This window comes from Triticum urartu, chromosome 3A, assembly GCF_056163025.1.
Source record: "Triticum urartu cultivar PI428250 chromosome 3A, HENAU_Tu73, whole genome shotgun sequence".
Taxonomy (NCBI): domain Eukaryota; kingdom Viridiplantae; phylum Streptophyta; class Magnoliopsida; order Poales; family Poaceae; genus Triticum; species Triticum urartu.
The window spans coordinates 678887536-678903003 of record NC_141875.1 but is presented as its reverse complement, the minus strand read 5'-3'; the positions used below and the strand labels follow the sequence as shown (position 1 = coordinate 678903003).

The window sequence follows — 15468 nt, the reverse complement described above, 5'->3', positions numbered from 1 at the left end:
AGACCAAACCGGACACATCTATGAGCCGGTATTGGGACTCTGTAAGCCGACGGGAGTCACCCGTGTATATAAGGGGACGACCCGGCGGCGGTTCAGGGACAACAGACAACAACTCAAGACATAGGCGAAGCTTGTTTGCTCCCTAGTCATCAAAACCCCATCAATTCCATCACAACTAGACGTAGGCTTTTACCTTCATTGAAGGGGCCAAACTAGTGTAAACTCTCTTGCGTCCCTGTGTCCGCTTTAACCCCTTCAGGCTAACCCGTCGCGATGGCTCCATGACTAAGTCCTTTCTCTAGGACATCTGCCGTGACAAAACCATGACAGTACCCCTCTCAACTGGTCTGAAACCGGCGAACGTCAACTTCTGGGAAATGACTTAATCACAGAGGCAGAGGAAATGTGCAAAGTCATTCGAGATAACCTCAAAGCAGCACAATCGCGCCAGAAGAGCTACTATGATAGTAAGCACCGTGATTTGTCTTTCGAGATCGGAGATCATGTTTACCTCCGCATCTCTCCAATGAAAGGTACTCATCGCTTCGGTATCAAAGGGAAGCTTGCCCCTAGATACGTGGGACCTTTCAAGATCGTCAGCAAGAGAGGCGATCTCGCCTATCAACTCGAGCTTCCTTCAAACTTTGCAAATGTGCATGACGTGTTCCATGTCTCTCAGCTCTGCAAGTGCTTCAAGACGCCTGAACGCACCATCAACTTCGAAGACATTGATCTCCAAGAAGATCTCTCTTATCGTGAGCACCCCATTGCTATTCTTGAAGAGACTGAACGCAAGACTCGCAATAAGTCAATCAAATTCCTCAAAGTCAAGTGGTCACACCATTCCGACCGTGAAGCCACCTGGGAACGCGAGGATCACCTCCGTTCTGAGTACCCGGCGTTCTTTCAGTCCTAGATCTCGGGACGAGATCCTTTCGTAGTGGTGGAGTGTTGTAACACCCCGGATATGATTTACCTAATATGTAATCCAACTCTTGCCGTTTCCGGCGTTAAGTTATTTTATTTCCTCGGGTTTGGGTTTTTTTCTCCATGTGTTGTTGTTGTTGTTGTCATGCATCTCATATCATTTCATCATGTGCATTGCATTTTCATACGTGTTCGTATCATGCATCCGAGCATTTTCCCCGTTGTCCGTTTTGCATTCCGGCGTTCCGTTCTCCTCCGGTGGTCATTTCTACCTTCCTTTCATGTGTGGGGATTAAACATTTCTGGATTGGATCGAGACTTGCCAAGCGGCCTTGGTTTACTACCGGTAGACCGCCTATCAAGTTTCGTACCATTTGGACTTCGTTTGATGCTCCAACGGTTAACCGAGGGACCGAGAAGGCCTCGTGTGTGTTGCAGCCCAACACCCCCTCCATTTTGGCCCAAACCCACCAAAACCCTCTCCATCATCTAGAGCGTTCGATCACGATCGCGTGGCCGAAAACCACACCTCATTTGGACTCTCCTAGCTCCCTCTATGCCTATATATAGCCCCCCTCCGAAATCCGTGGGTCCTTCTTCCCCAAACCCTAGATCCATCTACCCCCCCGCCGCCGGACATGTCCGTGTCCTAGCGGACGAAATCCCACCGCCGCGCCCGGCCTGTCAGGGAGCGCCACGTGTCCCGCCGGGGCTCCCGCCGCGCCGGCCCGCCCGGCCCAGGGAGGGCCCTCGAGAGCCCGCGCCTGTCGCCGCCCTCCTTCCTCGTCGAGCCGCCCGGGGCTTCTTCTCCCCGCGCTCGGGCGGCCGAGCCACCTCGCCGCCCGACGCCCACTGGCTGCCGGGCCGCCACAGGTCCACGCCACCGGCCACCGCCTCCCCAAGGCCTCGCCACCGACGCCGCCCCTCACCGCCACGGCCAGCGCCGACGAGCTCCTCCTCCACTCCGGTGCCCGGCCCCCGGCAAACTCCTCCTCGTCCTCGACTCCGGCTACCGCGGGCCATAGCCCCGTCGAGCTCGGATCCGGTGATCCTTGGGATCCGTGCCGGCTGGATGTAGATCCAAATCTCAGGGTTGACTTTCCTCCCGTAACCTAATTAAATTGCCATGTTCATCGTGCCGTAACTTTGCATCCGTAGATCCGTTTTAGACATATAGCATATCAAAATGTTCGCCTCAGAGAGTACATCAGTTCATCTCATTGCATCATTTTCATTTGAGCTCATCTTGATGCCCGGAATGCTATTGGAAGAGTGCTATTTGAGTTAATTGTCAGATCTGCTGCTCCAATTAGCTATTTGTCATTTTTGCCATGATTATTGTGTGCATGATATGCCCATGAGCTCTACATATGTTTTGTTATATGCTTTGTCATCTTTCCAGAGGTGCCATCCATGTATTTTTGTGATGTGTGTGGTGACTAGCACAAGCTTGCAAAGTGGTGCATTCGTTAATGCTGATTTCAGGGACTTACTAATTCCACTAAGTCCTTGGACTGTTTTTATCAATATGCCATATGTTCATGTTGTTTCCTAGTGATCTGTGCCTCTTTTGAGGATGATCAGTAAGGATGTTTTTTTAATCTTGTAGTGCTCTATCCATCCATGTCTTTGCTTGCAATTATGGAGCACCCTAGATTGAGTCAATCGAGCTCTACTTTTGCTATTTCGTGAACCTGGTCAGATTGTCTACTTGTTAGCGATTTTGCCGAGGATGTTGTAGTTGATCCGTGCATGCTATGATGTAGTTCTTGCCATGAATAGCTTGTATAATGTGTATTCTTGATGGGTGCATGCTTAGATTGTCATGACTTGCTTTGTAGTGAGTGCATCGAGATCGTAAACATGTCTAATTGATATCTGATTTGCATGCTCCAGTTTTCACCAAGTCTGTGATCTGATTATGTTTTTGCCATGTTCACATGCTTTCAATTGTATTTTCTGATCCCTTTTGGCTCAAGGTCACTAAGGGACTTTTGTTAAGCTCTTTGAGTAGCTCCATGCCATGCTTTGCTTTGCCATGTTAAGTTCCTGTAGCATATAGTTTTCTTGCTCCAAAATGTGCTACCTGATCTGAAATTCCAGGCTTGTGTTAATTTCACTAAGTCTGAAATCTGTTTATCAATTGCACTTTTTCCATGCTTGTTTGAACCTGTTTATTGATGAATTGGCCGTAGCTCAGTGTTCATCTTTTTTTAAGCATCATGAATGGATCCCTGCCATGTATTTTGTTGCCATGTTTGGGTGCTGTAGCATGTTTAACTTATTGCATTTAGATGGCTACTTGCTGTTTATCGCAGACCGGTGCCATATTTGAATTGCTTGCCATTTCCAAACCGTGTCTCCGATTCCGGTGTTCTTTATATCGATTTCAACCGAAATAATCCCACCTTTCTAGTGGCACACTTGGATTTCCATGTTGAGGCCAGGTTCATCCATTCCTTGTCAAATCTCGGATATGCATCACATATCGCATCCCCGCATAGCATACCATGTTTGCATCATGTGTTTGAGCTTTGCACGTGGTTGATTGTGTCCTTTTGCTTGTTTGTCTTGTTTGGGTAGAGCCGGGAGACGAGTTCACTAACGAGGAGCCCGTTGAGTTTGCTTTCGAGGATCCAGTCAACTCTGACAACTTTGCAGGCAAGATGATCATACCCTCGAAATCACTTCTATCTTTGCTTTGCTAGATGCTCGCTCTTTTGCTATGCCTATGCTACGATGCCTACCACTTGCTTATCATGCCTCCCAAATTGCCATGTCAAACCTCTAACCCACCATGTCCTAGCAAACCGTTGATTGGCTATGTTACCGCTTTGCTCAGCCCCTCTTATAGCGTTGCTAGTTGCAGGTGAAGATTGGAGACCGTTCCTTGTTGGAACATTATTTACTTGTTGGGATATCACTATATTATCTTGTTATCTTAATGCATCTATATACTTGGTAAAGGGTGGAAGGCTCGGCCTCTCGCCTAGTGTTTTGTTCCACTCTTGCCGCCCTAGTTTCCGTCATATCGGTGTTATGTTCCCGGATTTTGCGTTCCTTACGCGGTTGGGTGATAATGGGAACCCCTTGACAGTTCGCCTTGAATAAAGCTTTTCTAGCAATGCCCAACCTTGGTTTTACCATTTGCCACCTAGCCTCTTTTCCCTTGGGTTTCCGGAGCCTGAGGGTCATCTTATTTAACCCCCCCGGCCAATGCTCCTCTGAGTGTTGGTCCAAACAGAGCCACTTGCAGCGCCACCTCGGGGCAACTCGAGGTTTGGTTTTAGTTGTACGTAGTGTTCATCTGAGTGTGCCCCGAGAACGAGATATGTGCAGCTCCTATCGGGATTTGTCGGCACATTCGGGCGGTGTTGCTGGATTTGTTTTAACTTGTCGAAGTGTCTTGTAGAACCAGGATACCGAGTCTGATCGGAATGTCTCGGGAGAAGGTATATCCTTCGTTGACCGTGAGAGCTTGTCATGGGCTAAGTTGGGACTCCCCTGCAGGGATTTGAACTTTTGAAAGCCGTGCCCGCGGTTATGGGCAGATGGGAATTTGTTAATGTCCGGTTGTAGATAACTTGAACCTTAACTTAATTAAAATGAATCAACTGTGTGAGTTACCGTGATGGTCTCTTCTCGGCGAAGTCCGGGAAGTGAACACGGTGTTGGAGTAATGCTTGCCGCAGGTTGTTCTCTAGTTATGCGTTCGCGCTTTGCCTTCTCTTCTCGCTCTCTTTTGTGAACAGGTTAGCCACAATATATGTTAGTCACTTGCTGCAGCTCCACATATTTACCTTACCTTACCTATAAGCTTAAATAGTGTTGATCGCGAGTGTGCGAGATTGCTGAGTCCCTGTGGCTCACAGATTACTTCCAAACCAGATGCAGGGCCTGATGACTCCGTTCCAGATGACGCGCTTGAGCTCAAGTGGGAGTTCGACGAGGACTCACGCCGTTACTATGTGTCTTTCCCTGATGATCAGTAGTGGTGCCCAGTTGGGGCGATCGGGACCGTGTCGCATGTTGGGTTGGTCTTCTATTTTGGCACCGTAGTCGGGCCATGAGTGATTGGTTGATGTAATGCTATTTATTTACTTTGTTTGACGTGGCGAGTGTAAGCCAACTATGTACCTTCCCCTTTTTATTATCTATATTACCTAGGATGTTGTGAAGATTACCTTACTTGCGACATTGCTTTCAATGCGGTTATGCCTCTAAGTCGTGCTTCGACACGTAGGAGATATAGCCGCATCGAGGGCGTTACACCTCTGCTGCAGCCAAAATCCGCCGGTCACCAAGCAGCCGCCGTCCCTCCTCCCTGCCCGCCCAAGTCCTTAACGCGCGCCCTGCCCAAGCTACTCCTCTTCATGCCCCCTATCAGCCGCGATGATGGTGTTCATCGACCTGCAGCAGTTGCCCAATCATTTGTGTATTCTCTCAGGCGAGCTTCTCTCTCCCTAGTTGATGCCTCTTGTTGCCATTCATTCATGAGTGTGGTTTTCTGTAGCTCAGGCTACATGGTACCCCTTATCTTTGCCATCCATTTATGCATCAAGATCCGTGCAAACACATTTGTCTTTTTTGTTTCTCTCAAACGACACAACATATGAACTTCAAATTTTGCAGAACAACAATACATTCTAACTACAATATAGGAAAAAAACTTTCAGATTTTTTCATGCATTTTAAATACTTGAAATAATATTTTTATTCAAAGAAAATCTCATTTTGTATATTTACATCAGACCAAAAAATCTGAAAGTTTTTTCACACATTGATGTTCTAATGTTTGTTCGGTCTGCAAAGTTTGAAGTTCATATGTTGTTTCATTTTCGAGAAACAAAAAAGAGAAATCTTCTTGTTGTTAGTTAGTTGGAGAGTACGGATCTCAAAGCAAGGCTGGAGGGTTGAGGATAAGAGGTTTCATGTAGCCTGAGCTACAAAGAAACTTTGTGTTCATTCATCGGTTTGGTGAGCGTGCGGTTTGAGGTGTGCGCTTGTGATTTTTTTTCTTTGCATGAAGCTAGCACGGGGAATGAATCTGGGATGATGGATTTAGATTCGTGGAAGACGATTGTAGGTAATCCTTATATATATGAAAAGCTAAAAATTTCTGATCCATTACTGTTCCAATAGCAAGGAAGGGTAACCTAAGTCTAATTATGGTCAATAGGTGGACCGTTGAGTTGCCGATGTCTGAATGTGAGTAATTTTTTACCTATGTGCTTGGTTCGTGAACTGATTGGATAATTTTTTTCTTTCCACTATTATTCCAAACAATTGTTTTAAATCAGCAAAACTGCTTTTCTAAGGTAGTTGATATTTATGCAGCTTCAACTTTGTTTCTTATGCTCCTGGTATTCTCTTGCTTGGTTTCTTGTCACTAGCCATACAAGAGGTCCATCATATATAGTTGAAATATTTTATCATTATAGACGAACTATATTTTTCTGATAAGATTTTAGTGTTGCTTAGTCTGTTTATCATACGAGTGATGCACAACATCATCATCAATATGAGATGCTCAGACCAGCTGCTTTAGGATACGAGGATGTTTAATATAACGTCCTTGTCATACCAAGAAGGATTTAGCTGAAGGTTTGTGATTGAGGAGAATGAACCGGTGATATTAACCTAAAGTGTTATTTGGCCACTGATGTCACACAGTGTCTTTCTTTCGAAAACCATCATACTACCTTTTGTTGACAGATTTGTTTAGTACCAATTGCTTGTTACATTTCTGTGAATGACTATGGAAATATCATGCTAAAAACAATTTAATAATAATTTGTGATACGTTGTATTTTTATGCACTGCTTGATCACTTGATTGAAAAAACATCCACCTAATTATAAGCATCGTAGGATGGAACACCTCTTTGAAATGCTCTTCAAATGTAACCATACATGAATATGTTGATCCTCGTCTTTTTCTGTCTCAATGGATAAAAGTACTATGCAGAGCTAGAGGAAGACACCGCCATTGCTCTCCTTGTTTGGCTGCTGAAAGTGAGGGATGGAACACTTATTTGAAATGCTCTGCAAATGGAAACATACATGAATATGTTGATCCTCATCTTTTTCGATCTCAGTGGATAATAGTAATATGCAGAGCTGGAGGAAGACACCATCGTTGCTCTTCATGTGTGCCTACTGAATGTGAGGATACAGTTGCTCCATTGTTTCAATCCATTATTTCCATCCATCGGCTCTACTGGTAAGAACCTTTGGTCAAGACAAAATTGTGAACCCATGCATGGCAGTGGCAGCAAGACATAGTCCAAATGTCAAAAGAAAGGAAGTGGGAGTGTGTAGTGGTAATAAAATGGGAAGGGAGCCACCCCATGTGTTTGTGACAGCATGGAATGAACAGTTTGTCTATATATTTTTGTTCTGTACAAATGAAAGGGTTGGGATTGTAACAGGTGAGTCACTAGGGTGCATGTTGATAGTAAGAGAGCTAGGACTTAGGTACAATCTAAGAAAAATTCAGATTATGATTTTATTTATCTTTTCATGGAAATGCTTTTAGTCCGTGGCAACGCACGCACACTTAGCTAGTAGACTATAAACGTATCAAATAACCACATACTAATCGGCCGAGCCATAGCCAACAATTATTCAAATAATGTCACATAAACAGGGTTCAAGAGATGTTACAACCCATCATGGAGACCGTGATGGAGGAGGAAGAAGGGGTGATGATGGTGATGATGATGGCGCAACTCCTTTCGGTCTCCCTCTTGGTTGCAACAATGGTGTTCCTGATGTGGATGACGAATGGACATCAAGATGAATGATGCATGAGGCGTGATAGATGAAGCTTGATGGCGGCCGCTAGGGTTGGATGTGTATATATAAGAGCTCACTCATAGCCTTCTCCTTTGATGTAGTATCTCTCCTTTGATCGTTCAAGGGTTCTTGGTGAGCATTATCCTCTCCCAAAACATCCGAACAAACGGGGATGGAATCAGTGAAGAATCTCATGTGAAGAGGCAACTTTTGGGCTTGATTGCGCATACGACCAGGTGTGGTCGTATGAAACGTCGTCTTTTACTCTGGACCTCTTCGGTAAATCGGCCACCATTTCTTCATACAAACTCGGAATTTGACATTGTTGGGCTTGTTGGATTCGTATGAAAAACACATGTCCATTTACCATATTAGATTTTAGTTTTGAGCATTTAAAAAAATGACTTTTTCACTCTCCGAAACGGCCAAGTCTGGGGCTTGGATCTCTATGTTCAAACTCCTTTCATCGTGCTAAAAAGTTGAGAGGGTTACGGCAAAAACTAGATGTACTTCATGTACAAAATGGGCAATCTCTTTCGAAGTATCAGGGTTTCAGACGAAAACTCATCTGTTACAAAGGGATTTCATTTTTTTGAACTTATTTGAACTCCAGACTTTTTTGTGTGTTCAAAATACACCATTCAAAGCACATTATCAATTTTCAACCCTTTATGACTTCATTTGTTATTTTTCATGCATTTACTAATTTTCTTGCGCTAAATGACCCTGAAATTCAAAAGCATTTCAAATGAACTCTGAAAAGGTTGAAAGTTGGCATTGTATCATCATTTCATCCACATAGCATGTGCATAAAACTTGAGAGGGTTATGACAAAAACTAGATGCACTTCATGTACAAAATGGACAATCTCTTTCGAAGTATCAGGGTTTCGGATGAAAACTCATCTGTTACAAAGGGATTTCATTTTTTTGAACTTATTTGAACTCCAGACTTTTTGTGTGTTCAAAATGCACCATTCAAAGCCACATCATCAATTTTCAACCCTTTCTGACTTCATTTGTTATTTTTCATGCATTCACTGATTTTTGAGCTAAATGACCCTAAAATTGAAAAGCGCTATAGATGAACTCTGAAAATGTTGAAACTTGGCATAGTATCATCATTTCACCCACATAACATGTGCTAAAAAGTTGAGAGGGTTACGGGAAAAACCGGATGCACTGCGTGCATTATATATAATTATGTGTGTCAAAAATCATTACAGCTTCACATGGATAGATAAGTGACCAAATTAATAGAAGTTCATCATCACATTTAAAACAAAGTACATACATAGTTCTCATTGAACAACATATAGATCTCCAGAGCATCTAGTTAAACCATACATTGAAACTATGTAAAACCTTTCAATGCAACTACAAATGCGATCATAATCACAACCAAGGTAACAATTGATCCAACGACATAATGATACCAAGCCTCGGTATGATTGTCATATTTTCTAATCTTCCACCGCATTGCATCCATCTTGATCTTGTGATCATCGACGACATCCGCAACATGCAACTCCAATATCATCTTCTCCTCCTCAATTCTTTTTATTTTTTCCTTCAAGTAATTGTTTTCTGCTTCAACTAAATTTAACCTCTCGACAATAGGGTCGGTTGGAATTTCCGGTTCAACTACGTCCTACATAAATAAAATCTATGTCACATTGGTCGGCATAATTGTCATAAACAATAAATGAACCAAATAGTTACTAAAAGATAATATATACCACATCCGAATCATAGACACGACGAGGGCCGACGGGGGCGGATACCAAAACCATCGCACTATATAATAACAAGCAATAATAAAAATAAGAAAATTAGACAAGTATCTATCTAAAGTAAGAATTCTTTTCTTTCAGGAAGAAGATAAGAACAAGAGGCTCACCACGGTGGTGCCAGCGACGAGATCGGCGCGGGCGATCGACGACGGTGAAGACGGGGACGGGACGTGACAGACCGCTAAACCTATCAAATCTCGGGGAAAATGGAGCTTGGAGGTCGAGCTTCGAGAGGAGAAAGCTTAACTAGTGTGGCTCGGGCATTTCATCGAACACCTCATGTGCATAAGAGGTGAGCTAGAGCACCCAAATGCCCTCCCCTCGCCGGCTAGAAAAAACAGAGCACTGTGGAGTGCTCTGCTACGGCGATGGGGTATATATAGGCAACTCATTTGTCCCGGTTCATGGATGGAACCGGGTCTAAAGCTCTCCCTTCTGTCTCGGTTGGTGCCACGAACCGGGACCAATATATTTGGGCTAGGAGCGAGGCCCATTGGTCCCGGTTCGTGCCAGTAACCAGGACAAATGGGTCCAGACGAACCGGGACCAATGCCCATGAGGCCCCGGCCGGCCCCCTGGGCTCACGAACCGGGACGTATGCCCCCATGGGTCCCGGTTCGTGACTGAACCGGGACCAATGGGCTGGCCAGACCTGAACCAAAGCCCTGTTTTCTACTAGTGCCACATTGCCTAAAAGACACGCAAAGACAAAGAAGACTAATAAAAAGTAACAAAGAATAAATATTATGCAATGCTCATGGCTAAAAGGATAAAAACTGGAAATCATGCATCTGGACATGTAATTGGCACAATGGGACATGCTATAGCTTGATGTATGGAGATAATGTGCAACAAATGAGCTCTAAAGATGCGTAAACTATGGAGCCATAACTTTTGAGGCATTTGGTTTGCTACCACACACACGTTCGACACCCTGGTCCCACCCAAAACCTTCTCCCACACCCACACCCTCTCCGCGTGAAGCGTTTGCCTTGAATTCATGCCAGTCAATGCCGCTCCAGAGAGTCAGCGCCGCATTCATGCCAAACTAGAGTGGACACAACCTCTTACTAGAGCCGACACTACCGGCCGAGAGCATTGCCCGTGCCAGGTGCCGCTCTCTGTGCCTGCTCAATGCCAGAGAGACTTGACTGGACGACTCTCTCCGCATTCAAACCGGTTGCCCATCCATCCTCATGCCGCCATTGAACAAGCGCGGCTACCGAGAAACCAACTCTGGTGCCCGTGTTTCACACAACCCTTGCTTGACCCGACCGACGTCCACTTTTTATGCATGGCCAGGCCCGACATGATCCGCACAACACCAAACGCCACTCCCAATCTCCTCCGTACATCACATTTGTCATGACCTCAAGCTCCAAAGCGCCATGTGACAGCCTCTCCATCAAACAGAAGCAGGAGCTGGTCGGCATTCCGGCTGTCTGGCAGGCCCGTTGTGCGAGCCGAATAGAGGCTGGCTTGATGGTGAGCTCGCCGGAGGATAGCGACGTGGACGAGATGTTAGACAAGGCGTACAATGACGCACCGGTGCCACCGCCCTCGCCGGTCCACGCCGGCATCGCCTTGGAGCAGGCACGAGCGCACTTCGACGCCGTACTGGTGAAAGAGCACCAGGTGCCGCCACTGTCGGTGTCCCGGCAGGCGTAGTAGGAACGAAGCTACAACCTTCGGCTCCTCGACAAGCACCGGCTCACAAAGGAGCATATCATCGTCGAGTAGGCGAATGATGATGATGTCATGATCATGGTTGTGGAGGATCCAGGCTTTTTGGATGAGCAACGAACGCTATACCAGTCAATGCGCAGCACACACGAGATCTGTCGCGGGCGATGGTGGCTGCGCGTGCTGCGGGTGGAGAGGGACGCCTTGTTCGCGGAGATTGACGCGGAGGTGGCCGAAGAGGATACACAGGCGACCGACCTATCATGGACGGTGTCAACTCTGTGTTGACCACGCCGCCACCGTTGTTCGCGTCCCACCGACACGACCAAGATGCTGGACCATCCACGTCAGACTTAGGCAAGGAAGAGTATCACATGGGACGCCACTATGGCTTGGGTCCCAGGAAGGCCACTCCTATTCTCCTCCTCCTTCGATTTCACTTCCCGGGGCTCAGGACCGTTGGGCTTGCCGTATACGGGGAAGATATAACGTGGGATATGGACTCCGCCACGACCGGCGGTCTTTTAAATTAGGTTAAAAAGGTCTCATCCTCGTTTACGTAGTTGAAATATGTCGACCATGTAATGAATTTGATTCAGATTAAATGAAATCATTCAGTTTGCACAAAATTCATCCTCTTATTTAAATTTGCTTCGAAATACATGCGTGAATGGTTGTATGGCAGGCTTCCATATCATTATCCGCGTCCAACATTTTTAGGGGTTGGCGGGGATGCCCTGAAAGTGACAAGCCGCGTGCACAAAATTGTCCGTATACTCGGACGATGTGGCCAAGGAAGGAACCTACCGCGAAGTTTCCTGGTTCCTGCTCATCCATCACCGTTCCCATCTCGTCTCACGCAAGCCAGGCACCACCTCTCCCATCACCTTTCCCATCTCGTCTCACGCAAGTCAGGCACCACCTCTCGGGCTCCTGCTCTGCTCATAGCCATCACCTTCCCCATCCCACACGAGCTAAGCGCACACAGCAACTGCCACAGATCCGTGCCCGGCGAGCTAAGCCAGGAAGGACTCCATCGGCTTCTCCTCCTCTCCTCTCCGCAGCGAGCAGAGCAGGGGATGAAGCGCGTCGTGGGGAGCCCGGGGACATGGAGCGGCATGGCGCTGCGGCTGTCGCAGTGCGTCTTCGCCGCCGCCTCCGTCTTCTCCATGGTCTCCGGCTTCGGCTACTCCAACTACAGCGCCTACTTGTACTAATTTCATTCCCCCGCAAATGCTACTTCTTTCCTCCCCCCTTCGTGTGTTTTCTTGCAAATTCATGAGCATCACTCAAGACTCAAGTAGCATCTAGCATGCTCTCCGAGTTCTACTCTTAGGTTGGGTGAGTTTTACTCTTTCTTTCAAGGGAAATTTTTGGGGAATAAGGTAGAGACCCTTATTTAAGAGTACTCAGATGAGGCAGATTTAACGCCTTCCAAGCAGGGTGATGCTTTTTTCTCAATTGAAAACCTGGTGATTACTTCTTTGTGTGCAGTAGATTCTGAATGTTCTACTAAATCTCCTCGGCATTGAAAAAGCAAATCAATTAGGAAACTAATTCAGATGCGCAAATTTTTGGGGAACACATGGATAACTTCTTAAGCTATATCTGCTAATCAGTCCATCGTACATACACAAGTATCTATCTGCATTTGACTTAGCACGTACGAAATACGACATAATCATGAGGCCTCCACCAACTTCCTCATTTGATAAACTCGGAATACCTTCAATGCTCTCAAATTAAGTTAGTAACTAGTATTTGTCTGGTGACCCACCCAACTAGTAGTAAATATATGGCCTCACAGGAACAAATGAAATGATGCTTCATTGGGTGATTTCCTTGTTCAAGTTCTAAGACAGTTCCATTACAGAGTTCATGCATGTCTGCAGGAGTACAAGCTCGACATTGTACATATTTATGTTCATTTGTCGATAATCTTGGGAGTTTACTTGAACTTGAATGATCTTTTTCATAACAAGAACTGGACATTTATTTCTGTTATCCTTTATTAATGTTTTCTGTGAATGACTACAGATACAGTTCTTGTTTAAAATGCTAGTTGCGACATTTCAATCTTCCAGTGGTATTGGGAATCCTGATTGTCAGCGGTGTCCCTTTGATTCCCAACAACACTGGAAAAATTAAAATGCTGCAGCTCGCATGTTTTATGTGTCAACATGCATGCCCTGATTGTGTGCTGGTGTTTTTTTTTTTTTGAAAAGGGGGACTCCCCGGCCTCTGCATCAGAGTGATGCATACGGCCATCTTATTAACCAAATAAAGCAGTGCGAACATGGTTCCATGGTCTCCAAAAATAATGAAAAAGTAAAGAAAGATCACACAGAGCCAAAACGGGCTAGAAACACCAACTAGCCATGAAAAGATGCCACAACCGGCTGGCTAAAACTAGGTAGGTAAACTAAATGCCTATCCTATTACATGACCGCCATCCAAACCGGTTGAAGATATCCCGAGCTACCATCTCCCAGCGGAAAGATCCAGTAACCAAATGCTCCCTGGCCTCCTTCAGGGTGAGTAGCGACCACGAATGGATCAATGCCGTAGTTCGGAATATAACCTGTAAAAAGTGGATACATGATATTCTGTTAAAAACCAAATCATTTCTGCAAGTCCAGATAGTCCACATCAAAGCGCAAACACCAATTCGAATGTGTCTCGCTAAGTTAGGCTCAATCCCATTAAACCATGTCCCAAATAATGCGTTAACAAAATTCGGTGGATTGATATTAAAAGCAATGTGGACCGTCTGCCAAAGTACTTTGGCCAATGGGCAATCAAAAAAGAGGTGTTTGATTGTCTCATCCCGACCACAGAAACTACACCTAGTAGGTCCTGTCCAATTACGCTTTATCAAGTTGTCCTTGGTTAAAATAACTTGTTTATGGACAAACCACATCAAGTTCATATCATTGAGACTATGAACTGCATATATAAAGTGTTCAGTTTCTTGACTACTATTCAGAATTATTTGGGCTCAAGTATGATTTGTTGACATCATCTAACGAGTGTAATCTTGTCTCCCTTTATTTCAGCTACATGAATCTAGCGTTGATCCTGCAGCTGATGTGGAGTTTGGGCCTTGCTTGTAAGGATATCTTTGCTCTAAGGAATAAAAAGGATCTTCACACCCCAGATAATCTATTCATTATTGTTATGGTTGACTGGGTAAGTCGTTCAATTTATCTCTTCTATTGTCCATGAGCTACGTCTGAATTTACTGAAGGCATGCACTGAAGCAATTGAACCCAGATTTTTTATCATTAGTTCTTACGAACCAAAATTCAGGTTATGTGCAACTCGTGATTTTCTATCGGCCAAGTTCTTGTTCTGCCTCCTTCTCTAAGAATAAGGTAATCTTAAAGAGATTTGTTTGCACAAGCACTCCATCGAACTTTGCTGATGAATTGTCCATTTGAGCAAGAAATTTTAGCAACCAATATGCTTTGCATGACTTTTTGGTCAACAAACGGTATAGTTTATCAAAGGTTCTTTTTTCCTGTTATTAGAACTAATGGCTGTCATTTCTCACAGCCAAAGTTGTTACATCTCACAAGCACAGTCCAGATACCCTGTGAAATAAATTTTTTTACTCGAGCAGTTCTTGGAATCTTGAGCTAGCAAAGGTCTATTTGAGTGAAAACATCAATTGTGAATGCATTGCAGGTCGTGGCGACTTTCATGTTCTCAGGAGCCTGTGCCTCCGCGAGCTTGACAATTTTCTTCATGTGGGATGTGAACTTCTGCGAGACATACTCGAAGCTGGCCTGCCGGCAGTTCGTGCTTTCGGTCGTCCTGGCGTTCATCACGTGGTTGCTGCAAGCTGCGTCTTCTTTCTCCGCGTTCTGGCTACTGGTTTCGTTCTCCTAGTGATCTCACACGCTCATATTTGCCGTCACGTCATGCTAGTCAGTCAGGAGGATAAATTGGTTGCAATGTGCTCGGGACACTTGCTAGATTTCAGTTATGGGTAGTCCTTCGTCCCTTGTTAGATAGATGTTGCCTGTTTGATAGTAGCTCATCTTTATTCTAGGAGTTGGTTATCAGCTCCTTGAGGTGGAGTAGTTACTGTTTAGATGATGTGGGATCATTAATATATGGAGATAAGTTGCGATCGATGATACCTGAAAAATGTCTGGTTATTGTACAATGGAATGAGTTCATATCTCTTCGTGTGGCTGGGACCAACCGTTTCTGGTTGCTTCGCACAATGAACAAGCCTTTCTTTTGTTGCCAAGCAATGTAGAC

At 45.1% G+C, this 15468-nt stretch overlaps 1 protein-coding gene across 1 annotated transcript; it reads left to right on the top strand.

The window, feature by feature from the left end:
• Positions 1-12018: 12018 nt before the first annotated feature.
• LOC125545939 (CASP-like protein 5B3) lies at positions 12019-15388 on the top strand. The gene is made up of 3 exons (XM_048709996.2): positions 12019-12409; positions 14256-14388; positions 14887-15388. The coding sequence occupies exons 1-3, from the start codon at positions 12279-12281 to the stop codon at positions 15088-15090; spliced, it is 468 nt and encodes a 155-aa protein (XP_048565953.1). The 5' UTR covers positions 12019-12278; the 3' UTR covers positions 15091-15388.
• The last annotated feature ends 80 nt before the right edge of the window (positions 15389-15468 follow it).